This window comes from Notamacropus eugenii, chromosome 6 (genome assembly GCF_028372415.1).
Source record: "Notamacropus eugenii isolate mMacEug1 chromosome 6, mMacEug1.pri_v2, whole genome shotgun sequence".
NCBI lineage: Eukaryota > Metazoa > Chordata > Mammalia > Diprotodontia > Macropodidae > Notamacropus > Notamacropus eugenii.
Window position 1 is genome coordinate 326,705,056 of NC_092877.1, and position 27,336 is coordinate 326,732,391.

At 39.2% G+C, this 27,336-nt stretch overlaps 1 protein-coding gene across 10 annotated transcripts in view; it reads left to right on the plus strand.

Annotated features, from left to right (window-relative positions):
- The first annotated feature begins 1,559 nt into the window (after window positions 1-1,559).
- AGFG1 (ArfGAP with FG repeats 1) overlaps window positions 1,560-27,336 on the plus strand; it is a 95,963-nt gene continuing 70,186 nt past the window's right edge. For 3 of the 10 annotated variants that reach the window (XM_072618063.1, XM_072618062.1, XM_072618066.1), the window contains exons 1-2: window positions 1,562-1,819; window positions 24,253-24,346. In XM_072618063.1, the coding sequence (XP_072474164.1) occupies window positions 1,653-1,819; window positions 24,253-24,346 (261 nt within the window). In that variant the 5' untranslated portion in view covers window positions 1,562-1,652. Of the gene's footprint in view, window positions 1,820-11,145; window positions 11,226-12,253; window positions 12,454-24,252; window positions 24,347-27,336 lie in introns of those variants that run through there. The other 7 variants (XM_072618060.1, XM_072618064.1, XM_072618067.1 and 4 more) reach the window with 5 other exon arrangements.

A 27,336-nucleotide genomic window follows, 5' to 3' on the forward strand; every position in this document is an offset into this window, starting at 1 on the left:
TTTTTCTCTTCTTAAAAGATGGCATTTCCATCACAAGGTATAGTAAAGCATTTGTTCAATCATTTCCACTAGGAGCCTGAGGTTTCAACTTCAGGGAACATTTATTAAGCACTTCATGTATGCAGAGCATCGTCCCACATGCTGGATTGATAGGAAGGCCCACCACGATTAAATAAGGCCTAGCCCCAATGTGGAGTCCCCACTCTACAACAGGAATGCAAGAGGAGAGCAAGCATTTAGCATCTGGAGGGCTTTCTTGGGGAAGAAATACTGCATTTGCTTTGGCTGGGCCCCAAGGGACAGAGACTGGAGCAACGCAGGGCAACTTCAGAAAGGCCAACTTTAGTTTAATAAAAGAAACAACTTCCTAACATTGACAGCTGCAGAAAAATGGAATAGGCTGTTCTGGGAGTCAATGAATTTCTGATCCTTGGACGGATGAGCAAAGGCTGGATGGGTGCTCCTCAAGTCCGCTGTAGAGGGGTTCTCTATTCAGAAATTCCTCTTCCTTATTCAGGCTGGATGAGAGGCTGACCTCAGGTTCTTTGGAAACCTGAAATGCTCTGACAGATGGCAGGTGCATGAGAGAGGTGTAAACCGGGAGCTGTGCGAGGTCCGGCTGACTGATGGAGGACCAAGGCGGGCTTCCAGGAAGATGCTGCCTTGGAGCCTGGGCTGAAAGCGCCTGCAGGGTTACGACAGGTGGAGAAGGTGGCTCGGGAGGCACTCTGGTCACCGGGCACCGCGTGAGAAAAGGCCTGGAAGGAGGAAACACAAGACAAGGTAAAGTGCAGAGGGTCACGTGGTTCCAGCTTGTCAGGGGCCTCGAATGCCAGGCGGAGTCTGAACCATATCTAGGGGTCAACCACTAGACACCAGACGTATGTAATAAAAGGGAGGCTCATGTGGCGGCTCGGTCCGGTCCTGGAGGCAGGGACACCTGAGTTCACGCCTGGCCTCAGACGCTCACTAGCTGGTGATCCACCCTGCGTGCCTCAGTTTCCTCATCTGTAAAATGAGCTGGAGAAGGGAATGACGAAGCACTCCGGTAACTCTGCCGAGAACACCCCCCAAGGGGTCACGGAGAGCCAGGCACACGCTCCGAGGCTTTACCAGGAGCTGCAGCCGCCGCCCCGGGGGCTCCCGCCTCCTCCGCGCACACCGCACGCACCCAGGCAGGGCGTTGTGGGAAGCGTTCGCAGAGGGAAGGCGCCAAGCCTGGTCACGCCCCCTCCTCGGTGCGCGCACGCTGCCTGCAGTGACTCCTCCCGTCCAGGCGAGGGCGCAGGCGGACGCTTGGCCTGCGGCCGCCCCGGGGCGGACCTCCTCTTGGCCGTTCCCCTTCCTTGTCTTTTCCCCTCAGGAGGAGTCGGGAAGGTGGTGGCGGTGCCTGTGGCGGCTGTGGCGGCGGCGGCAGGGGCGGCAGCGGGGTCGGCGCTCGTTGCGGGTCGGCTCGTCGGGGCCGGCCGGCGAGGCCGCGCGAGGAGGCCGCGGCGGGGCGGCCCTAGGGCCGGGGCCGGGGCCGGAGCCGCGCCGGGCCGGGGCGGGCCGAGCCGGGGGTGGCTGAGCGCGGCGGCTGACGGGCGGGCGGTGCGCGGTGCGGGGTCCGGGCGCAGCGCCGCCCGGCTCCCTCCCCTCTCCCCGCCGCGGCCATGGCGGCCAGCGCGAAGCGGAAGCAGGAGGAGAAGCACCTGAAGATGCTGCGGGACATGACCGGCCTCGCGCACAACCGCAAGTGCTTCGACTGCGACCAGCGGGGCCCCACCTACGTGAACATGACCGTGGGCTCCTTCGTGTGCACCTCCTGCTCGGGCAGCCTGTGAGTGCGGGCGGGGGGCGCCGGGGCGGAGGGGGGGTCCTTTGTGTGCCCCGCCTTCCGGATCACTGCCCTCCCCCTCCCCCCAGGGAGGCACCTGCCGGGCGGCTGGGGAGAGGGAGGCGGAGGAGCCCCTGCGCGCCGCGGGGCCGGGGGAGGTGGGAGCCGGTGCCCGGCGGGGAGCCCTCCCGGGCCTTCCCGGACCTTCGCATCCGAAGACGGACACGGGCACCCCAGGGGGGAAGTTTCCGCGCCCGGCACGGCGGGGTCTCGGGGAGGCTTTCGGTGGGCGTTGGGTTCCCTCGATGGCATTTTACTGGCGGAAAGTCCCGCTGCTGCCGCCGCTGGCCCGGTCTTCGGGGCACGGATGGGCAGACGGGTGTCGGACGGGCTCTCTGGGGCCAGACTCGGTCTGCGCCTCCACTGCTCCGGAGCCGGTGGTGGGGATGCAGCGCCCTTACGAACCCCCGAGCCCAAGACAAACACGCACGAAAGGGCTGGTGCAGGGAGGCTCGGTCCTGCCCCGCGTCCAGTCCGCGCTCCCCCTCTCCCTCGGCGAGGTGAGCCCAGCCCGCGGGGTGCCGTGCTGAACTTGAGCAGGATCTGGGGGAGGTTCACGACGCTTCCGGCCATGTATTTCAGAGAGAAGGCAGCAGCGGAGAATCAAGGAAGGCACGAAAGGGCCCTAGGGCAGAATTTGGACCTCGGAGGTTTTCCTCCTTTATGACCCATGAACCGAAATCCAGAGAGAGGTTCCAGCTTGTCCCGAGGTTACACAGCGTTAAGATTTAAGTCAGACCATCACGACTTTTAAATTTACCTTAAATTCTGACTTCGAATTCAAGAACACACTCCTAGAATGTATTTAAAATGATGGAATTGGCAATATTTTATTGACATATAAGCCTTCAAAACATATCCAGAGCAGAAAAAAAGATACATCCATTGTTTGGCTCTCCTAAGATGAATATAAAATAATAGAAATCTTAAATATTTTCAAATTTCTTTCCAGATTCCTGTTATTTCAAGAAAATATTCAAATAAGGAGATGTCAGTACTCTCATAAGGAGAGAACTTGGGTACCTCTTGGTGTTGTAACAGAATTTGACTTTTAATGGACTGGAGACTTCCATTTACTGTTGTCATTCTTAGGTACCTGTATGAAATATTGCAAAACGGCAGCCCTGGAGGATAGTTTTGTTACTGAAAAGAAAATGGAAATTTCAGTGTAATTTAAAATATTTAATATAGTTTTGTTCAATACCGTAATAAATCATTCAGTTGAGAATAATGACTTTCTGGATTCTAATTCTGATCCTTAGGATAACTATAACTAATTCTTGCAGAATTGAAGAAAAGGCATTTTTTTGTACAGTATAATACTCACCTTTTAAGTAAAGTGAGCAAATTAGTTCAATATTGAATTTTCTTAGAACAAACTACTTTTTAAAAGCATCACCAGACTAAAGATTAATTTTTGCTTTTACTGTTCACTTTATTTATTTATTTTTTTGCAAAAGATGTCTTGTGTGTGAAAAACTGAATTCATAAGGAATATAGATTTTGAGCTGGAAGGGACCTTAGAATCTGTCTTTGAAGCCAACCTTCCTCAGTTCACAGATGCAGAAACAAATTGTTGCCTAGGGGAACACATCAAGTTAGTATCTCAGAGAGGAATTAAACACAGATCTCGATTCCAATCTTGATTCCATCTTTCTCTTAGCTACTGGCTGTGTGACCTGTGACAAGTGATTTACTATTTCTGTTTGCCTCAGTTTCTTCATCTGTAAAGTGAAGATAGTAATAGCACCCATCTCCTAGGTTGTTGTGAGGATAAAATGAGATATTTATAAAGCACTTTGCAAACCTTAAGTCATCGTAGAAATGCTTATTATTATTATTATTAGGCACCTAAAATAAGTTTAAGGAATGCCCCAGCCAACCAGAGAGAGAGGTTTATATTTAGGTATGTGCCTTTTCGCCTGAAGCTCAGATAGAACTGGGACTGTTTATTGAATAAATGTGTGAATTGTAAGCATCGAGTTTTCATGTTTATCTCACCATGTTTATAAAAACTTAAAATATGCAGTAGAAATTACTTTTCGTACTTAGAGTTAGGTGCTACAAACTATAGTTCTAAAATTTTAACTAGAATATCTCTTCTAAATTGTCTTTTTATCAGGAGTGTGGCACAATTTCTGCTAAAGTAAAAGCACATGAACTTCTGTGAACTAGGAACTTCCAGAGGAAATAAGCCTAATGTAACTTTCCAAACATAGTTTCTTTTGCTTGTAGGTGAACTCCTATAACCCATTATTTAGTCTGCTGCTTTAAAATGTAGTAGTGTTTGGTGTGGGAATTTTCAGTTGAAACTGTTTTAAAGACTGTATTACTCCTACCTTCCTCCTTTGTGCCTCCTCATTTTCTACTGATCAGAGCTAGAGAAAGTCACGAAACTGCTGACTGGGTTCACCACAAATTTATATTATCTAAGCTCCACTGGGTTCTCAGGGATGGAGGGCAGTCCTTTTTCTTCTCAGATCGGTGCTGTATCCCACTTGCTAAGGTGGCTGTTCTAAAACTTCTCTCTTCAAGTCTCCCATAGTACTTCTTACACCCACTCTTCCAGTTGATGACCTATTCTCATACTGTACTTTACACATAGAAAAAGAAAAGGTCCATACTCAGTGAGCAAACCCTATTCCTTATTAAGGCCACTCTCTCAACATATTCCGCTTCCATCTTCTGTCAAAGACTGCCTTGACTGTCATTCCCAGTCTCTCTATTTACAGATTAATAATCTTGGATAATTTTGAATCTGTTTTGTTGGTTTCTTCTCTGTTGCCTATGAATGTGCCCATCCTTCCTCCATTTTTAAAAAACTCACTAGATCTTCCATCCTTTCTAGTTATTGTCAATATATATCTTTCCTCCTTAGCTACATTCCTTGACAAAACTATGTAAGCTGAATGCTTCCATTTCTTCTTCTTCTCTTTGCAATCTGGCTTGAGATCTCAACATTTTTCTGAAGCTACCTTCTCCAGAGTTATTGGTGACCTGTTAATTGCCAAATCTAATGACCTGTGTTATCAATCCTAATTCTTCTAGATTTCTCTGCAGCATTTGCCACCCTTGATCACCTCCTTCTGGCTACTTTCTCCATTTTCATGACATACTTCTGTCTTGATTGTCCTACTGCTTGCTGGACTGCTCCTTTTGAGCCTCCTTGTTGGGTCTGACATGTACCCCCAGCCTGTGTCCTCCTCTCATTTCCCATTACACTGTCATGCTTGGTGATCTCATCAACTCCTCTTTATGCTAATGATTCCTAGATGTATATATCCAGCTCTAGTCTCTCCTGACCTCAATCCTGCATTACCAACCAAGTGTATGTTTTAAACTGGAGGTCCCATATGTATCCCAAATTCAACATGTCCAAAACCAGCATTCTTTTGTCATGATTATCAAGGATAGCACCATCCTTCTAGTCATCCAGGTTCACAACCTTTGCTTTAACTCTTATTCCGCATTCCACCTCACAGTTATGAAAGCCTGTCATTTCTGTCTTTACAATGTCTCCCACATCTTTCCTATCCTCTCTATTCATACACCTACCACATTAGTGCAGTCCCTCATCACCTCTTTCCTGTAATAATCTTCTGATTGGTATTATAATTTCAGGTCTCTTCCCACTCAGTCTGTCTTCCACAGTTATCAAAGTGGTTTTCTTAAATCACTAATGTCGCCTCCCCTTACTCAATAAACTCTAGTGACACTCCCTAGGACTAAATAGCATCCTTTGTCATATAAAGCTTTTTATAACCTACCCTCTTCCTACCTTTCCAGTTTTCCCACATCTTCTTCTTCTCCACATTCATTACAGTTCAGCTGTACTGGCCTACTTCCTATTCCTCACACATGATATGTCCTCTCCATTGTCCATACCTTTCACTGGATGTCTCCCATGCTTGGAAGGCACTCTGTTCTCATGTCTCCCTCTTAGAATCCCTGGTTCTTTTCAAGATGCAGCTCATACCACCTTATACAGGAAACCTTTGCTTCTCTTCTCTTCCCCTTGCACCACCCCCAACTGCTTTTGCTTTCTTCTCTAAGGTTCATTCCATCTACTCTGGATTTTTCAGGTATCCGTTTAAATACATGTTGTTTCCTCATTAGAATGTAAACTTATTAGGGCAGAGATTGTTGGTTTTTTTCTTTGTGTCCTCTGCATTTAGCACAGCATCTAGCATGTTTGATATATGCTTCTCATTTGATTGGAGAATTTACTTTAGAGAAACTAAGCTGTTTGGGGAACTCTTTTGGAAAAAAAAATCAGTTTGACAGGTAATAGAAAGGAAGGCATATTGATGATTGAAGTTTGTTTTAAGAGGGAGAGATTAAAATTTTATTTTTAGCATGAGTCATATAGAGAGAGACAGTTTGGTATAGTGGGGAGATCTGCCCTCAGAATGTCTGCTTCAAGTCTCACCTCTCGACAGTAACTGCATGACCTTGGGTAAGTCAGTCAACTTCAGTGGCTAGAAGCATTGGGCCTGGAATCAGGAATGTGACTTCAAATCTGGCCTAAAACAGTCACCAGCTGTGTGAACCTAGGCAGGTCACTTCATTTCTGCCACAGTTTCCTCATCTGTAAAATGGGGATAGCAACAGCACCTACTTCTCAGGTTTATTATGTTATTGCTTATTTCCTTCCCTTCTCAGTGTTCTAGGTAACCTCTAGAAGTTGCCGACAAGGTGCTGTGCCTGCATTGATAGGTGTTAGTTTCTTCATAAAACTGACTGAAAGGTGGAGAGAGTATAAGCTCTCACTGGGTTTATTATTTGCTTATTTGAAAAAAAAATCCGCTTTGATACAGCAAAATGTCACCCTGAAACCCACTTTTTCCAATATGCTGCCTTCCATGGATGTATTATTCCAGATTCCTTGAAAGTTTTAACAGTAGAAATTATCTTGTTCTGTAACCTTTTGATCATAAATTAAAGTGGAAACTTTGCCAAAGTTGTTTTGCTACAGAGATGGAGATTCAGTGCAAAGTCCAAGGTGAAGAAGGATTGCCTGTGGATAGTGAGGTCCTCCTGATGGTCTCTACACTGACGTGCTGATTATATAAAGTAGATCCTCTTAGAAAAGATCTGTAACCACTCAGAAGTAGAACTAAGTGGATGAGAGAAGACTGTTGTCCAGATTTGGATAGGTCTAGTTAGATGGATGCCCTATAGAGTTTCTTTCTCTCTCTCTTTCTCTCTCTCTTTTTCTTTCTCTTTTTCCCTCCCTCCCTCTCTCCTCCCCTTTTCTCCCTCTCCCCTCCCCTTTTCTCCCTCTCCCTGTCTCTGTCTTCCTGCACCCTTCCCCTCTTCCTCACCCATCTTTACTCCCCCACTTCCAGAATTAAGGTAGGAGAAATTGAATTGCCTGTGGGAAACTGCAGAGCTCCATTAGTGACTCCACTCTTTCCCCAGAAATGAAGAACCATCTTTAAAAACAATGCTTTTTAAAAACTAAATTTTCTTTAAAAAAAAATATCACCTGCTTTTTTCATTGTAGCTAAAATTCCCATTCAGAGACTATCACTTATAACAAGAGAATAAAAAAGCAGGAAAAGCATTCTGCTGGAGTAACCTTTTCAGAAGTCTCACATTGTGATAAGTGTTTCTCTTCAACTGTTACCTCTCCTTGCAAAGAATGGGAGGAGGAAGTGTCTTCTTTGGACCTAACTTGGGCATTATAATTTCACAACAGTCAGTTTTGAATATTTTGCTGTTCTTTCCATTTTGTAGTTTGTTTTCCTGGTTCTGCTTGCTTTTATTTTGCACTCCCTCTTCTTATTCATATTAATAATTTTTTAAGACAGTAATATTCGATTACATTCATATGTTATAACTCTTTAAGCCATTCCCTAGTTTGCCCATCTTTTTAATGCTGATATTCTACCAGTCATGCTATATGACTATAAGTCACAGCATTAAAAATACTTACCACATCAGAATTAATTAATTAAAAATAAATATCCTTTGGAAGGCAATGGAGGGGTGAGAACAGACTACAACATAGTTAACAAATAAAAAGCTTAAAGAAGAAAAAAAGTAATGGATGGTTTTCAGGAGTGCTTGATGGAAAAAGATGCTCTGGTCACTTGGCCAGAGCCTAGGATAACCAGAAAGTGGGAAAAGGCCTCTTGTAACACTGGTTGGACCCCATGGCACATTTTTGGGCGAACATAACTGAGGGTCCCAGAAAGTAGGAAGGTCTAGATGGATTATGATCGTCATGGGAAGAAACAGCCACATCACTGTGATCAGAAACACATTTGAGTAGTATTTGAACACGTGTATGTTGAGATTGGCAGAAAGTTGGGATATTAAAGTGGTGAGCAATTATAGCTAGAGTTCACCAGGTCATGGATTCTAGAATGAGTTTCATCTCATTTTAAAGATGAAGCAACAGGTAAGGTCCAGTTTGTTCAGTCTTTTCAGTCTTGTTCAACTCTTTGTGACCCCTTTTTGGGTTTTTTTTGGAAAAGATACTGGAATGGTTTGCCATTTCCTTCTTCAGCTCATTTTACACATGAGGAAACAGAAACAAACAGGGTTAAGTGATTTGCCCAAGGTCACACAACTAGGAAGTGTCTGAGGCCAGATTTGAACTCAGGAAGATGAATCTTCTGACCTGGGGCAGTATCTGCTGCACTGAGGTGGCAGATTTATTCTTTATACTCCAAACATTTTCAGAAGTCTAATAAATTCCTGTTATATTTTAACACTTTAAAATAGAGTGTTGAACTATTTATTCATTCTATTACAAATCATTGATTTTCTTAGGTTGATTTTTTTATAAAGTAACATGACTAAAGTTTCTGCGGTGCAATCAAATGGTAGGCAGTAAGGCATATTGGATTGGAAAGTTTGCCTAAGGATGTTGAAGACCTGGGTTTAGGGCTGGCAGGAATGGAGGTTGGGGAATTCTCTTTGTGACCACATGGGCAGTTCACTCAATCTCTTAATGCCTCAGTTAGTTGCACTCACCCCAAATGTATAGGGTTATAAAATGAGTAAAAATGAATGAATGAGTGAACAAATATTTATTAATCACTTTGTGTCAAGCACTAGGGATACAGATTAAGTCAAAAAACAATCCCTGTTCTCAAGGAGGCCAGAATCTAGTTGGGGAGACAACTTGAAAAACGCTATACATATCATATATCTATATCTATATATCCAGGATAACTTGGAGATGTACAAACAAAGCATATACAGGTAATCAGTATAGAACAAAAAAATCAGTGGAGGGAAGGCCTGATTATTAGGAGGAAGAGGAAAGGTTTCTTGTGGCAGGTGGGATTTTAGCTGAGACACAGAAGCCAGGAGGGTGGGGTTAAGGAGAGAGAGAATTCCAGACATGGGAGACAGTCAGTAAAAATAGCTGGTGTTGGAGTGTTTCAATCTAGAAACAGCAAGGCAGACAGTATCACTGGATTACAGTAATGATTTGTGAGAGGAGTAAATTAGGAAGGGTACAGATACAGGTACAGGTACAGGCTTTTTAAAAGCTTGGCTTTCAGCCAAGTAGAAACTTTGTATTTGATTCTGGAGGTAGTAGGGAGCCTCTGGAGTTTATTGAGTAGAAAGGTAACGTGGTTGGATTTGTACTTAAGGAAGATCAATTTGGCAGCTGTGCGGATGAAGACTGGAGTGGGGAGAACCTTGAAGCAGGCAGACTCACCAGCAGGCTATTGTAACAACCCAGGCATGATGTGATGAGGGCCTGTACTACAGTGATAGCAGTGTCGGAGGAGAGGAGGCATATTAAAGAGATATTAGGAAGGGAAACTGAGTCAGATGTGGAAGGTGAGAGAAAGTGAAGAGTTGAGGACTTACTTAGGTTGCCAGCCTGGGGGACTGGGAAAGGGGTATTAGGGATACAAAGTCGAACACTCTTATCTTCAAGGAGCTTATGTTATTAAATGTGATCATGAAAAGCCTTAGCTGGAAGATGTTGCAGGAACTAGAGATTCCAGGAAGTAGAGGTGAGATGGGAGGAATGGTGGACAGCCATATTACAAAGGCATGGAATTGAAAGATGAAGTTGTCTATAAGGAACATCAGGGAGACCACTGTGGCTAGATGTACAGAAAGACTAGAAAGGCATGAACACTCACTTTGTGAAGAAATATAGCTATCAAACAGAAGAGCGTATATTTACTCCTGGAGGTAAGAGAAATCATTAGAGTTTTTTGAGTATGGGGCTCTATAGAGTATGAATTGATGTAGGGAGAGACTTGAAGCACCTAGACCAATTAATATAGCTGTTGTAGTAGTTCAGGAAAGAAGATGATCAGTGCCTGAGTTACAGTGGTGGATATGAGTGGAAAGGAGGGGACATACATATTCTAAGAGGTGGAGGAGGTAGAGGTTGACATGAGTGAGACTGAAGAATTGAGGATCACCCTGATGTTACATGAGCCTGGGTGACTGGGAGGATAGCCCTGAGCCGTAACAGGGAAATTTGGAAGAGGAGTGGATTTCAGGGGAAAGAATTTGAAATGTCTTTGGAATTTCCAGTGTGAAATATCCAAATGCCAATATCCAAGGCATTTGGTGATGAGACTGCTAGTCAGGATAGACTTGGGCTGGTGTGTAGATTTTGGAATCACTCACTTAGAGATGGTAATTGGGAGTAACATGGGAGCTGATGAGATTACCAAGAAAGGGCAGAGAGAGTAGTGAAGGCCTAGGTGAGAGTTTTGGGATACTACCACAGTTAGTGTGGCATAGATGATTAATTGGCAAATGATACTGAGGAATAGTCAGGTGTATAGGAGGAGGACTAGGAGGGAGCAATGTCAGGAAAGCCTAGAGGGGAGAGAATATCTGGGAAGAGAGGGTGATCATTAACATCAAATACAGAGATTAAAAGATATGAAGATGGAGAATTTTCTGTTAGATTTGCTTAGCAACTTTGGAGAGATGTCTCATGTTTCATATTGAAATATCATTTAACAATTAGTTGAACAAATATTTTTAAAATTAATTTATTTTTCGTTTTCAGCATTCACTTCTGTAAGAGTTTGAGTTGAGCAAATATTTTTAAAAAATTGTTTTCAGGTATTGAGCAATTATTTTTTTCTCCCTTTTACCTCCCCTAAAGAAAAACAAAATTCTTATAACAAATATGCATATTAACAGATAATTTTTGAAAAGTTGCATGTAAAAAGCACAATGTTAGAGGCTGTGGAGGATACAAAGCTAACTAAAAATTTACTGAAATAACAGAGCTTTCCTCACAATAAGTCTGTGAGGTCATTGGTGTAGGGAACATTATGCAAATTTCACAGATGAAGAAACCAAGTCTCAAAGGGGTGAAGAGATTTCATCTATGGTCACAAAGCTAGTAAGTATTAGAAATAGGATTAAAACCCAGGTCACCTCATAATTAATGAACATCTAGATAAGTAAGCAGTGATCAAAGAGCTAGTATTATATCTTCAAGAAGTTTATCTAAACTAACCTCATTTTTTAGAACAGATTTGCTTACTAGATTAAGAGACAGTATTGCTGTGGTTAGAGCACCCAGTTACCTTGTAATCAGGAAGACCTTGGTTCAGGCTTCAGAAAGTTTGATAATTGGGCATCTAATAAGAAGAAATAAGAAATTTAAATGAGTGTAAAGTCTTATCTTTGAGTTTAAAGAAAGCTGTGGGTTTTAGTACAGTGAAGATTCAGTCAGTAGTGTTTTATGACCTCCAGGATAACCAGTGAAATGACATGGACAATGTATGGACAATGACATGCTCTCTAGGACTAGGGAGGTTGATAGTCCTGTTGTATATACTCTCCCTTTCCAGGTCAGACCACATCTGGAATATTGTTTTGTTGGCATCGTATTTTAGGAGGGACAATGATAAACTAAATAGTATCCAGAAGAGGGCAAATAAGGTTATGAAGTTCCTAGATATCATGCTTTCCAGAATTGATTGAAGGAGCTGGGTGTATTTAACTTGGAGAAGAAAAACATTGTGGAGACATGACAGCAGAACAGTCCTTAAATTTTTGAAGAATTGGCCTAAGAAAAAGGGATTTGCCTTGCTCTGGTTGTCCCCAGAGGCCAGAACTAGGAAGCGTTAGGTAGAACTTGCACAAAAGCAGAGTTAACTTTTCCATAAGGAAAAGTGTTAGTACTGTCCTAGAGTGTTTCATTGAGGAACACCTCCAACATGTTTCTGGGAGAACCCTTATGGAGGATTTTTGAGAAGACATGGGCAATAGTTGAACAGAATGAGAAGACTTTGATGGGTTCAATTCAATTTAAATTCAACACTTACTGCTTATCTAGATCTTTCATTGTTGGCAGGAGTTATCCACATTGTTTAGATCACAAATGAATCAAAGTAGTAATGTTTTAATCCTCCCCCCCCCCCCCAGACAGACAGACACACACGCATGCACACATGCATGCACACACACACACACACACACACACACACACACACACACACACACACACACACACACAGAGTTTTCTCCCTCTGAAGGGCTCTTCCCAGAATCTCCATTTAAGGACTCCCACCCAGGCCTTCAGTGTCTCATTTATCTCCAGTCTGCTCAGGACTTCGTCTAAGGTGCTGCCCCCTGGATACCTTTGTTTCTCTTCCTTGTCACCCCACCACACACACAACCCTCCCTCTTTCACCTGTTAGGTGTACCCTGTAAACCTGTTCCTCCTCAGAACAATACTTTTTAAAAGAAGAAAAATTCAAATTTCAGTTAGAGATTAGTGAAAATAAAGGTGTAATTTTTTTTTACCATCTAAGTTCACACACAGATGCCAGGTAAAGAACCCCTGTCTTAGAAGTCGTTTAAGGTCCCTTTCAGCACTCATGCTTTATGATCCTGAGTTAACAAAAGCTTACATTGATGGGGAGGGGAAACCATTTATTTATTTTTTGGAAATGAAAAATAAAGCTTTTATAGAAGTTTTATATAAGATATAGATCACAAGAACTAATGTTAAACATTTAGCAGACCTTAAAGCTCCATATAATTGTCAATATACTTTTAATTTGGAAACATAGTTTATTATTATATGATTGTAGAAAGAGGCAGCCTGGGGATGGTGGTTGGAGAACTGACCTTGGAGTCGGGTTCAAGACCTGCCTTCAGGATACAAACTGTCAAAAGAAGGAAAATTATAAGAATGTTTATAGTTTTCTTAGAATGTTATGTAACACAGTAAGCTTTATTAACTCTTCTGAGTTAATAATCCTGAGTTAACATCCTCTTATTTGTGAGAAATGTAGTTATGTCAGTTTTGGAAAGTGGCAGTGTTATGTTTTTTAGTTGTGCTTATTCAGATTTTTTCATCTGCTATTTTTAAGTCTCAATTTTAACTTCCTAATGGTGAGGGCTGGAGTGGGGCGGGAGGGTTACAGGAACTCCAAGACTGGAATTGCTTGTGTGGGCCATCTGGAGAAGAATTCACAGATTCAAGCATTGTTGAGGTCAAGGTAATAATTTATTACATTTTTCAGCAGGCAGGTGTTCTTAGGGAACCTGCAACCTTAGAGGGGTACAGGTCAAGTTTATATATGTTATTCTACAATATAACTTGTGCCAAGTACGCTAATTAGTGATTCAGGGTGGGAGTGGTTAAGGAATGGTTAGTACTATGCACTATTGGTATCTACTGTGTAGGTATTTTACCCAGAGTTCATTGGGAAATAGCCCAAGGGGAGGCTATCTGGAGGTATGGTTTTAGGCCTGAACCGTCACTAAGTCAGCTAATGGTCAGGGCTGACTGAGAAATACCCAGGCTGTTCTCATCAATGTCTTGTTAGGCAAGATAAATGTAAGGGAGTATACACATGTCTAAGTCTAGGGGACGTATGATTGGTCAGTGAGTAGTAAATGTCGTTATGACCCAGTGCACAGCCAGTTCAGTCAGTACACAGCTGGTTCAGACTAATAAGTTCTATAAATGCAGCTGGCTGCTGTGGCAGGAAGAAAGATAACAGTTGTTGCTGGGGCAGACTGTGTCTGTGGGCTGGGCAGTAACTGCCTGGGATAGTGTTTTGAGGCTAGGGAGAAATGTGATTTTAGAATTGGGACCCAGGCACATGCACCCAACACCCCATCACTAATACATGTAGTATCTTAGTATTTTCCCTTGCACTTTAAAAGACTACCATTTTCATAGCCATTTTGATCCCATTTTGATTAAAGGAATCTCCCATCTACTCTAGATTTCAAGTGTGTAATTTATATATGCAATATATTTATATTTAACATAGGTGCTGAATCCTTCCTTGAAGTCTTCCTCTGAGGCCTCATCTTGGTATGGAGGTGACCTAGACTTCTTAAAGGTTATTTTAGAAGAATGAAAACTCTTACAGCTTATACTTTTTGGGTACAGATTAAAGCCTTTGAGTCCAGATTGAAGTGATAGAACCTATGTCTCTTGTCACAAGACTAGCAGAGTGTAACTTTTGGAGAAGCTCACTGCCAGGTTGGCTAGAGGGTGATGCATATTTTACATTAACCCTAAAAGATCATATACTACTAAGTCATAAGGCAGGTAGTATAGCAATCTGTATTAAAGAGGGACTCCTCACATTGGCAAAGTATGTATTAAATGTCTAGGTTTAGTTTAAACTAGAAAATTGAATTAACTTTAATATTTGTCAAGTTAGATATTATCAGTCTTAAGAAAATAACCACATACTTGAACTTGTTTAGTAAAGTTTTTTGACCAACTTATTCCTTCATTGGACATAAGTGATTGGTAAAATAATAAATGGGATAGGCTTTCTGTTTTCCTTAGCACAAATTGTTGTTTTGTTGGTGAAAAAGGCTATTTACAAGACTTTCAGAAATACTTGAGAGTAGATTACTGCCAACTATTTGGAATGAAGCACATTTGTTCCAGAGTTGTACCTGAAGGGCAATAGCTAACACTGAAGCTCTTAGGGTTTTCATGTGTCTTCAAACTCAATATTTTGTTTTTTTTGTTCTGTTGGTAGAAAACCTTAAAACAAATTAACCAGCAAGTATTCTTTAAAATTACATATTTGCAAAAATGTCATTGCTGATGTGACTGAATCAAAGTAATTGTCAGCTTTTTTTACTCAGCATTTGTAATATGTACATTGGGATCTAGAATTTAGGGTATTGTTTACATATTGCAGCTTTCAAAAAAGTGGTTTTCTTGCCCCAGCAGTTTTCACTTGATAATTGTGACTAATGTAATCCCAGTAAAAATGCTTTACACTTACTTTCATATGATGGCAAAACTGGGCCTAGCAAAAAAAAAAAAAAAAAAAGGCAGGGGAGTGATTGTTTAATTACCAAGGAGGACTTTCTGATCCTTTAATAAATGTTAGTTTAGAAGAGTAGAAGCATAAGTGATTTCTTTGGATTGCAATTACTAAATAAATGTAGTGGTAGATGTTAACACAAATGGGAAGATAGCATAAAATTATGAGGTTTAAAAATGTTTAATTGTGTAATTGTTGGAGTCTTTGGCATTTTCACTTCAATAAATTTTACAATCACATTATACCATACCCTTTACTGTCACATTTTCCAGATGGAAAAATGCACGTTGGGAATAAGTAGCTAATCTAGATTCTGTTGTAACATAGGGGAAAGGGTGCGGAAAAGAGAACCAGCATTTATTTATTAGGTGCTTACCAAATATTTGCTAGATCTATTGCTAAGTACTTTAAAAATATTACTTCTTTTGCCCCTCCCAGCAATCCTTCCCATTTTGCAGTTAAGGAAATGGAGACAAACAGCAGTTACGTGACTTAGATAGGGTTGCAGTGTTAATAAAGTAAGCAAGCGGCTGAGACCACATTTTAGGTCTGATTCCCATCCTAGCCCTCTATCCATTGTACTACTTGTCTTCCTTGTTAATCAGTCTTTTAAATAATTTTGACACTTAGGAGAAAGTTCAAATCACAGACTCTGAGAAGTATGAGGATTCTAAAATGAGTTTGTTCTGATTTGGCTAACTTGAAAACAAATTAGTGTACTTTATTAAAAGGAAAAGCAGAGTAATGTTGTGATTGGTAAGAGCTGAAGAATACATGCTTGCTAATAAATCTTATATAAGTAAAGAAATCCTTTGTAGATTTGCAGTTAATCTCATTTCTAAACATAAATGACCCTTTCTATATCAATGTGTTTAAGATTGGGAATAGTGGCAATAAAACCTACCTTTTCTTAGTTTTAACTTGGAGTCTAAGGAAGAGATTCTTACTGATGTACTGAAAAGGAATGAATAATATTGACTCATTTATGTTTGAAGTTATTTTCTTGAGGCACTGAAAGATATGGAAACAATACTGTATTTTGCAAGAGCCAAATTATTTTAAAATAGCTGTTTAAATTTTAGAAGACCAGACTTGACGTCGTGAAGCATGGATAAAGCTGTTTCTGCCTGGCCTTTAGAAAAAGATACAAAAGAGAAGGACTTTGAAATTGTCTTCTGTTGAAATTTAGTACAGAAAAATTAATCTGGTTGGTAATGACAGTATTCTCCTATTGTCACACCTGCTCTAGAAACTATCACATTTACCTATGATTTGAGTTTATCTTCTTTAGTCTTTGTTTAATATTAAAGACTGTGTGTGGTAATACATGTGTTTCTTGTGATTTGAACAGTTCCTTTTGAAAGGTACTACCCTTTTACTAGGTAACTTCATGAGACTCATTAAGTTGCATATCTATGTAAGATAAGAATTTCTGGTTATGATTATTATTTTGATAGGCCAGTGGTTGAGAGTGTTAGAAGAAGGAGTTGAACAGGGATGTTTGATTAGCCCACAAAATGCATGCCTTCAAGAAATCTTTGTGCCTTTGATTCAGGCTAGCTACACTTGCACATAGTTACTTAGGGTGAAATAACTAGTTTTGCATTACAAATCAAATTCTCTCATAAATAAGTTTGTTTCAATTAAATTTTGGTACAACAAATCCTTAACTAGTCCATTTTAAAAAAGGAAAATAAATACAATAAAAATAAGAAGTTTAAAAAGAATTTATATAAAAATAAAAAAGACAATTTTATTTGAACCATTAAGGACGTTTGTTTCATAGAAACTTGGTGAAAAATGTTTGTATTGTTAGTATCTTCCATTTGTGGCCATAGGAATAGTGAAGGCTAAATGAGTATAAATGTAACAGAATTATGGGTGACATTAAGGCCATGATAGCTGAAAATCATCTAGAAGATGGCAGCTAGGATAGTATGATGAAGGGCTTTGGGTTCTCGTCACATGAAAATTTGTGTGAGGGTACTGGGAATATTTACTGTGGAGAAAGCAGTTAAGTATATGCATGAGACAAACACGCACACAGCATGATGACTGTCTTCACAAATGTGAAGGATGTATTTAAAATTGGACATCTGCTTGACCCCCAAAGACAGAATTAGGAACAGTGGTTGGAATTTGCAAAGAAACAAATTTAAGATTGATTTAAGGAAGAAATTAACAGACTTGTCCAAAAGTGAAATGAGCTGCTGTGGGCAATAGTAGCTTCCCCTTTACTGGAGACTTTCAAGTAATCCTTTTTGGTATGCTCTGGATAAAATAGTGTCTCTCAGGATACTCTACTGAAGTAATACTAATGATATCTTGTATTTATATGTAGTGCTTTTAAGCTTTGTCAAAGTTAAAAGTAAATGTATCATATGCCATTTTATGTTCTGTGGGGGTAGGTGGGGCAGGTGCTGAAAACCAAGACCAGAGAAGTGTGGTTTAAGGGAATATTCCTCCAATACTCAAAGGAGGTGTGATCTCATGAATTAATAAGCTTTCTCCATGATTCAGGTCCACCTAAAGTGTCAGGGGCTTTCCTCAGTTTTTGCTGACATCTTCAGAGTAAATTCGAAGAGTTATGCCTGTGTACCTGTCATCCTTTACCCTGTACCACCCATCTCTTCCTGTCATACATTTTCATGATGACATCTTTTACTCTTTTCTTTGAAATTCTTCTTTGGTTATGTGTTACAGTCTGCTTATACCCACCATACATCACCCTTTATGTGATAATTCATTTTAATTCTTTAAAGACCATTATGTTCTGTGGGTCACTGTCATATGGCACTGTTGTTATTAAAAATTGCATGTCATTGAAGGAACTTTTCAGTTTTCAGCCGGTCATTCAGCCATTTTCCTTTTTTTGTGTTTAATTCCAAGGTCCAACTTCCGCCTCTGTATTATCTGCGTGTGTGTATGTGTGTGAGTGTGAGTGTGTGTACCCAACGATAGACAAATTCTATATGTTGTCCATCCAAATGCCTGTCTTGCAAGTAGTAGATGCTCTTTATCCAGTTGGTATTTTCTGTGAAGATGGTCAGGTCAAACTCTTTTGATTATAATTTCTGGGAGATTTGCAGTATTCCAGGGCTTGATACAGTGAACACGATGCCATCCACAGACAGGAGCATCTGGAGCAAACCAAGCACAGAAAATTATCCTTCAACTTAGACTCTGTGGTTCATCTCCATCACAGTCAAGAACAGGCATCTTTGATAGCATTCTTCTCCTTGTTTTATAACTTATCTGATGTTTATGATCCAAGAGTCACTGAAGAGTTTATTTCTGTTGTTGTCTTTCAGGGAATTTTGAATGATTTTGATATATGAATGAGAAGAAACACCTATCTAGAGGAGAAAGGGGAGGGAGTTGTGAGGAAACATTATTTCAGTGCTCTGCTTCTTACTCCCTTTGTGATTGAGGGTGATAATTCTGGACATGTTGCCTCATGTATGAAATAAATGGATTGAATGATTTCTTAAGATTGTTTAAGAAAAAAAAATCTGAAGATTCCAAAGATTCTTGGGGTTGAAATGAGAATCTAAAATAGTTATTTTGAAGAATTGGTGACTTTTAACAGTTTAGGGACATTTTATTTGTAATATCAGTATTCATAGATGTGAGATTAACTGTGAAAACTTAACTCCCTCCATGTTTACAATTGAATTCAAGATTTGGTTCTGGCATGTTCTCAAAGAACAGTGCTTTTGCAGATTTTACTTAGGCACAGGTATTAGTCAGCCAGGTTGTTAATTGAGGACTAACCTAGCTCTATTCCGAAGGTTGGTTACAAGATGATTTTATTTTTTTCTGTTAAAAGAATGAAAGGAAGTACTTTATTAAGGTATGGAGGTTTTAATATGCGTTGGTGGAAGTGGGGGAGTACTTACATTGATGAAATTATGGATACTTGAAATATTGAAGTAAAGAATAATTTATAGGATTTTTTTCTTCCTACATTTTAAAAAGAATAGTCTGGGCAACTTCTGACTTCAAAACCTTCTGTCACATGGCTTATAAGGGATTGGCCACCCATCACTCCCAATCCTATCCTGGAGAATGGAGGAAGAGAATGGCTGGCTGCTATAGGAGCCATTGTGGGGGGAAAAAACAACTTTAAGAGACTGAATTATAAGTTGGAGAAATAAAGAAGTTTGTGGGTCCTGATCTTGGGGCAGTCTGGTAAGATTGTATCCCTGCCATATCCCCCCCTCCTCTTCTTTGTATTTCTGAAATTTTTTTCCACTTTATTTTCCTGCCACAAATTTTATGAAGAAGAGGTTTATTTGGGCTGATGGGAAATCTTTTTAAAAAAAGCATTGTTAAAACATTGGTACTTTGTGTCAGTTAGTGTCAATTAGTTCAGTTAGATTTTTTTCCCCTTATATTTTAGCAATTCACTTGCAGCAAGGGATGAGAATTCTGATTGGGGGAGAAGATGTGGGTTATTTTGGAACCTGGAGTACTTTGGGTTATTGGGCAGGTCTAGGTAGGGAGTAATGTTGAGAACAGTTATTTGGCAACTGAGAGCTCCAGATAGGAGGGGAGATAAATAGGAGAAAGACAGACTTGCCCATTCTGCACTTTGGAAAGTGAAAGACATTATTCTTATTCTTCATTCTTTAATTTCCATGTTCCTGTTCTCAAGACTCAGGTTAGTATGGTTATTGTTATTACCATAGTTTTAGCTATTATGGCTCTTGTTTATTATTACTCTTTCTATGGGAAAATTCATTTGAAGTTCCAAATAAATGAGCTTTCCCAATACAAGTAGTTTATACTTTGAGAAATGCGTGTGCAAGTCTGTATTTGTAGTTTATTTTATTGCAGTTTTCTGTATAGAAATGTCTTGAAAATGTCTTTAAAAAATAAGGTACTGATTCCATTATATTGTCCCATAAGACACTTGTATGCAGTGGTGTGTTGGTAAACGTTTAATAATCAGCTCTTTGTAAAAATATGGAGGAAACATTTTTAAGTTTAAATTGCATGATTAACATTTTCTCCATCAATTTAATAGACAGTAAACAAAAATAAATTGAGCCTTGATTTGTAGCATTTGCTGATTTCTGTTGTGTAAATGTGCTCACCGAAAAATTTAATAGTTGGCTTATTTCAAGCACATTGTAGCACCTCCCTGCTTGTATGATACTATAAAAACTTGTCTTTATAAAAAGAGATTTTAAAAAACTTACTTCTGGACTTTGGGGTAGTTGCAAAAAAAACAGCCAATGGAGGGTCCTCTGTTCCTTAATTATAGTGTTGTTTGTCCTTCATTTTCAAAGAAGACCATGACATCAGAGAAATTATGACATGACTTGTACTTGACTTTGTTTTGAGTGAGGGAGGACTGTGCAGGTCACCAGCCTCACTTTCTCCTCCTGGCCCATTTGGATCTATTGACCAGAAATTCACCAGGGTGACTGGAGATGACCCAGTATGCAATGGGAGACCTTGGCCTTTTTAGGCTAAGACTTTTTCAGGTACTCATTTAGAGGGAGATAATGCCCATTCAGTGAATAGGCCTCTTTGAGAAGTAGTCAGGAAATGGCCCCTTTAATGAGCAAAAGAAAAAAATAACTAAATCAAGCTGGAAGGGAAGGGAAGGGAAAGGAAGGGAAGGGAAGTTACTATTGATAATTAAGCCCTGAGAACAGTCAGTAAGTGGAGCTTGGGTGGGACCTATTGATGTCCAATCTATGGACTTCACAGTGCACTGGGTTTAAGGTTTTGGGAAAGACAAGAAAGAAAGGAAGAAGGAAAAGCCCCAAAAGAAAGCAAGCCCCAATAAACTCCAAGTTAACCAGGCAGCCTCTGGCCATCCAAATTTACCTTTCTTTGTGGAGGAGAAGGAAGGAGAGAGTGAGACAGAAGGGAGAGGGTAAGCTTAGTTACCCAGATAGCTGGGTCAGCCACTCCGGCAACTGATTCTACTCACGTTATGTTCCTCCTTCATTTTTGAAGACGTCCATGATATCAGAGATATAAGAGATTAGTGGAGCAAGGGTTTGACTCATGCCAGATCCTAATGTTGATGTCTGTTGTTATTTTTCCTTATTTTGTACTGATGTCAGTATGTGAGGAAATGAGAGTAGTAATATGGGAGTTCTAACCACTTTCATGGTGGTAGCTAGTTTTACTGCTTTTTTTTTTTATTGGGTGTAGTGGGAGGTCAGAGGATTGAGGGGGTGGACAGGCATTGTTTGATGGTCATATTTATAGCTATGTAATATATTTTGTGATCATTGTGGTATGTAATATATTTCGTGATCAGTGTGGTATAGAAGAAAGTGAGAACATGAAAATTTTGATGTCTTGAAACTTATTGCTGGAAATTTGGGGATCTGAAACATTTATAAATATTGCGTTTTCTACTTCTTTGCTGCAAGGCCAAAACTGCTAGGCTCTTTGGGAATAGGAAGGCTTGCTTTTTGTTCTTCATCTGCAAACTGAGATTTAATCAAACTTCTCTATTTCTATTTGTGAATTTTGGAATAATTTATGATTTGTAACCTTAGCTGAATTTTAAATCTTTCAAAAATCTTAATCATTAAGCTTAGATCATTTAAAAATTCACAAGTAGTGACTGAGTCACTACTAACGTGTTAATTTAGACCATGATATTTTTCTTTATTCCAAAATCTGTTAGTTTGTTAGTATAATTAAACCTGCTGGTATTATATATTCCTATTTAATAAATTTAGTTGTTTGATGAGGCATGTTCTGTTTTATATAAATTATAAATTTTTTGAGCTAGAAAGGACTGTTAGAAATAATTTTAATTCATGACTCATATTTTACACATACAGTGTCTCTCAGAATTGAGAATGCCTTTATTTCTCTGTAAATGCTACTAAAACCTTAGTGGGTCAGTTTTGTGGATTGAAGGATGAAATATTTAGACTACCAAGCTCAAACCAGAATCTTTCTGATTTAAGATTACACAGAAAACTTTCAATTATATAAATTAACTCTGTGGCTTTACATAAATTACTTATTTGGGTCTTGCTTTTATCCTATAACAGGATACTCTACCCATGCATACAGGTACTGTGGGGGTACAGATGAGAAGAATATATGTGAAAGTGCTTTGAAAACTAAATTGTAACAGGGCTGTCTCTAAATTTGACTGAGCTCCATTTGAAGTGGAGAGGTTGAATTGGATAAGGTGGGAAGGGATTTTAGAGATATAATTTATTAATCAATTAAAAGAAGATTCTGTCTCCATTCAGGCATTTGTGGGGTGGTGACAGTCATAAGCAGGGCTCCAGACTGCCCTCTCTCACACTATGACCCACTTTTAAAAAAATGATTTCAATTTTCTCTGAGCCTTTCTGAACTCATTTCTAAGTATCTCCTCATCTCCTTTTCCCAGCTAGTAGGAAATAAAAACAACATTTCCTGTACTCCACAAGTTGCCAGCCAGCCATATTAAAGAATGCTTGGACAAAAGAACTGGGAGCATGGTACCAGCAGACTGGAAATCAGATACATTGGTTGAATTGTGGGTCTGTTATTGACTCCTGGTGTGTGTCCATGGCAGGGTCACTACACCTTAGTTTTGTTGTACTAGGCAGTCTTTGAGCTTTAAGTCTTGTGTTCATTCCCTTCCTTAAAATGTTTGGGCAAGGGCAGGTTTAGGCATGGATGGGGAAGGGGATGAGTCATGTATTGGGAGAGTTGGGAGTTTGAGTAGCTTTCCAAATAATTCACTTGTGTTAATTATGACTTCACCTTTTTGAATCTCTGAGAGGTCTTTTGTGCTCTTAGGAGAGAAACATTCATATTCATTTGTGCAGACCTGCCTGTCACCTTCACAATTTTGGATAAATCTGTGCCACCACTCTTCATTAGCATGTATAATTGAGAGCTGACTTTAATTGTATAACCACCAGAATGTTAAGAATCTACTCCAGAGCCTGGAATTTGCCAGGATGTAATTTTGAAGTTATTTCAGAGGCAAATTTTGCATAGATTATTTCAGCGTTCTTTTTGACAGCCTTTATTTTTGTGCGTAATATAGATTCCTTTAATATTGTTTTGGATGTCATAAATTTCATAAATTGCTGATATTATTACTAGGTAGATAGCTTTAAGTTTTGACGTATATAATATGCTCAATCTTTGTGTGTGAAGTACTTTTGAAGACTATTGTATATAATAACTATTCTTATTTAAGATTTCATGTCTTTCAGACATTTTAGTAGGTCTTGTTTTTTCTTGGTAATTTTTACGGTTAATTTTTATAGAAGGTAGAAATTAGTAGAAATGATCTCTTAATTTCCTTTAAGCTCCAAAGTTCTGATTCTTAAGCCCTTATATAAAAAGTAGGAACCACTCGTTAAAATACTCATAACCACATGCCTAACACCATTTATGACTCTTTAGAAAGGTACCAAAATATTGAAAAGGAATAATGCTCCATATTGCTTTTGTAAAATATAGCCTTCATATTATTATTTTTTATTTTAAAAAGCAGTTATGTGTAGCATCAGTAGGGTAGTATAGTGTGCTGGGCATGGAGTGTGGAATTCCTGACTTCAAATCGAGGCTCAGACACTTATTAGCTGTGTAACCCTGGACAGGCCACTTAGCCTCTCAATTCACTCATCTGTAAAATGGGAATAATAACAGCACTTACCTCCCAGGGTTATTGTAAGGATCAAATGAGCTGATAATTGTAAATCATTGAGTGTAGTGTACATAGTAAGCGTTGTATAAATGTTAACTGTTTATCATCATCATTATCATTTATTTTTAAAATACAATTTGTACTAGTGTTTTGAATGAAGTTTCTGTATTACAGATTTCTGAAAGTGATTTAAATTTAGATTCATGGTACTCATTCTCTAAACTTGCCCTTGCATAGAGATTGTGTGAATTATGTAATTTCAAGTAATGCAGGAGGAAAAAAAATTGTACTAATTTAAGCATAAATACTAAGGTACTTAAGACCTATGTTGTGGTATTTAAGTTTATGGATATTAGAAAGACGGAGCATTTTGCCATAGCATGCCAACTACATAACTACTATCTTTCACAGGGTAGGCAATGTATGTGTTTTAAAAAAAAAACGTTTAAACATATTTTATTTTTTAGGCGAGGTTTAAATCCACCACATAGGGTGAAGTCCATCTCTATGACGACATTCACACAACAGGAAATTGAATTTCTTCAAAAACATGGAAATGAGGTAAGTATTTTTAAAATACTTAGTTCTGTTAGCAACTGTTACTTGGTTTAACTAAGATAGTTGGCAAATATCACTTTCTATAATGAGTCCTTTTTTATAAGTAATTCAGAACATCTGAAGTTTTATATATGAACATTATACCTAAAACACTGATATATATGTTATATTTGGTATTTTAAATTTTAATTCCTAAAAAGACTTTTGAAGAGATTTTTCTTTTGGAGTAGCTGTCTTTGTTTTAAATGATAAAAATAAGAAGAGAGGAAACTTTGTATATTCCTTTTTAAAAATGTATTTCATATTTATTTAGCATTCAATTTTTCCCCAGTTAACCTGCAAAAAAAAATTCAACATTAAAAAAACAACTTTGAGCTACAAATTCTCTCCCACCCCCTAAATTCTCCCTTCCCCCCCACTGAGAAGGCAACCAATTTCATGTAGCTTATATATATGTAATCTTGCAAAATGTAGCCATAATAGTCATGTTGTGAAAGAAAACATAGACAAAACTCAAGAAAAATAAAGTAAAAATAAGTCTGCTTCAATCTGTATTCAGATACCATCAGTTCTTTCTTTGCTGATGGATAGCGTTCTTCATCTTAAGTCCTCCAGAGGTGTCATGGATTGTTGTATTGCCGAGAATAGCTAAGTCACTCATAACTGATCATCTTGCAGTATTGCTGTTACTTTGTACCCATAGCATTTCATTTTGCATCAACCCATGCAAGTCTTTCCAGGTTTCTCAGAATGCATCCGGCTCATACCACAACTTGCTCAGCCATTTCGCAATTGATGTGCATCCCCTCAATTTCTAATTCTTTACCCCCAGAAAAGAACTGGTATAAATATTTTTATACCTATAGGTCCTTTTCCTTTTTGTTTTTTTTAATCTCTTTTGAGATACAGGCCTAGTAGTGTATTGCTGTGTCAAAGGTTATATATACATGGTTTTATAGCCCCTTGGGCATAGTTTCAAATTGCTCTATAGAATGGTTTAATCAGTTCACAATTCTGACAGCAGTGCATTAATGTCTCATTTTTCCCACATCCCTTCCAACATTTATCATTTACCTTTTCTGTCCTATTAGTAGCTAATCTAATAGGTGTGAGGTTGTATCTCAAAATTGTTTTAATTTGCATTTCTCTAATCTATAGTGAGTTAGAGTACTTTTTCATATGGCTATAGATAGCTTTAATTACTTCATCTGAAAACTGATTATATTTTTTAATCATTATCAATTGAGTAATGGCTCTTATTTTTATAAGTTTGACAGTTTTTTATATGTTATAGCATGACTATAGTGAAAATGTACTCAATAGGAAAGTATATGTAGAACCTATACAGAATTGTATGCAGTCGTGGGGAGGGAGGGGGGTAGTGGGGGGTAGGTGTGGGGGGGATAAAATCTCAATTGTATGGCAGTGATTGTTAAACATTAAAAAATAATAATAAAATAAAATAAAAAATGAAAAAAAAGTTTTCTATATGTTAGAGAAATGAGGTCTTTATCAGAGAAACTTGCTTCAAATTTTTCTTTTCCACAGATACTACTACTAACTGTATTTCCCTCCATCTTGTTCCTTCTACCCCCTTTTATTCTATTCTCTTTCTCCTTTCACTCTTTCCCTCCTTGAAGTATTTTGCTTTGCTTCTGACTACTCCCTCTGCCCCCCTACCCCCTTCTGTTTTCCTGTAAGGTAAGATAAATTTCTATACCCCATTGCCTGTGTATCTTATTTCCCAGTTACATGTAAAAACAGTTTTTAAAATTCACTTTTAAAACTTTGAGTTCCAGATTTTCTCCCATCCTACCTCCCCACCTACGCCTATTGAGAAGGCCAGCAATTCGATATAAGTTATAGATGTGTAGTCATGCAAAATACTTCCATAATAATCATGTTGTGAAAGAGTATATTTGCCTCCTTCCTATCCTACCGTCCATTTTTTCTATTCTTCCTTTTTACCCTGTCTCTCATCAAAAGTGTTTGCTTCTGATTACCCCCTTCCCCAATCATCCCTCCTTTCTATTGCCTTCCCCCCTCCCCCTTTTATCCCCTTCCCACTGCTTTCCTCTAGGGTAAGATAGATTTGTACACCCAATTGAGTATGTATATTATTCCCTCTTTAAGCCAATTTTGATGAAATGTTCACTCATTCCTTCTCACCTCCCCCATCCTCCCTTCTTCCACTGTAAAAACTTTCCCTTGCCGCTTTTATGTGAGATAATTTATCCCATTCTCTGTGACCCAGTACATTCCTCTCTCACCTTAATTTTATTTTTTAGATACCATCCCTTTATATTCACCTCACCCTGTGCCCTCTTTCTATATATATATATATTCCTTCCAGTTACCCTGATAATGAGAAAGATCTTATGAGTTACAACTGTCATCTTTCCCTGTAGGAATGTAAATAGTTCAGCTTTAATAAGTCCCTTATGATTCTCCTTCCTGTTTTCCTTTTTCATGCTTCTCTTGAGTCTTGTATTTAAAAGTCAAATTTTCTATTTAGCTCTGATCTTTTCTCAAGAATGCAGATAGAATAGATAGAATTCCTCTATCTCACTGAATGTCAATTTTTGCCCCTGAAGGATTGTGTTCAGTTTTGCTGGGTAGGTGATTCTTGGTTTTAATCCTTGCCCCGAATTCCTCTATCTCACTGAATGTCAATTTTTGCCCCTGAAGGATTATGTTCAGTTTTTCTGGGTAGGTGATTCTTGGTTTTAATCCTTGCCCCTTTAAAGTCTGGAATTTCATATTCCAAGCCTTAATGTGGAAGCTACTGAATCTTATGTTATCCTGATTGTGGTTCCACAATATTTGAATAGTTTCTTTCTGGCTGCTTGCAATATTTTCTCCTTGACCTGGGAATTCTGGAATTTGTCCATAATATTCCTGGCAGTTTTTTCATTTTGGAATCTCTTTCAGGAGGTGATTGGTGGGTTCTTTAAGTTTCTATTTTACCTTCTGGTTCCAGAATACCTGGGCAG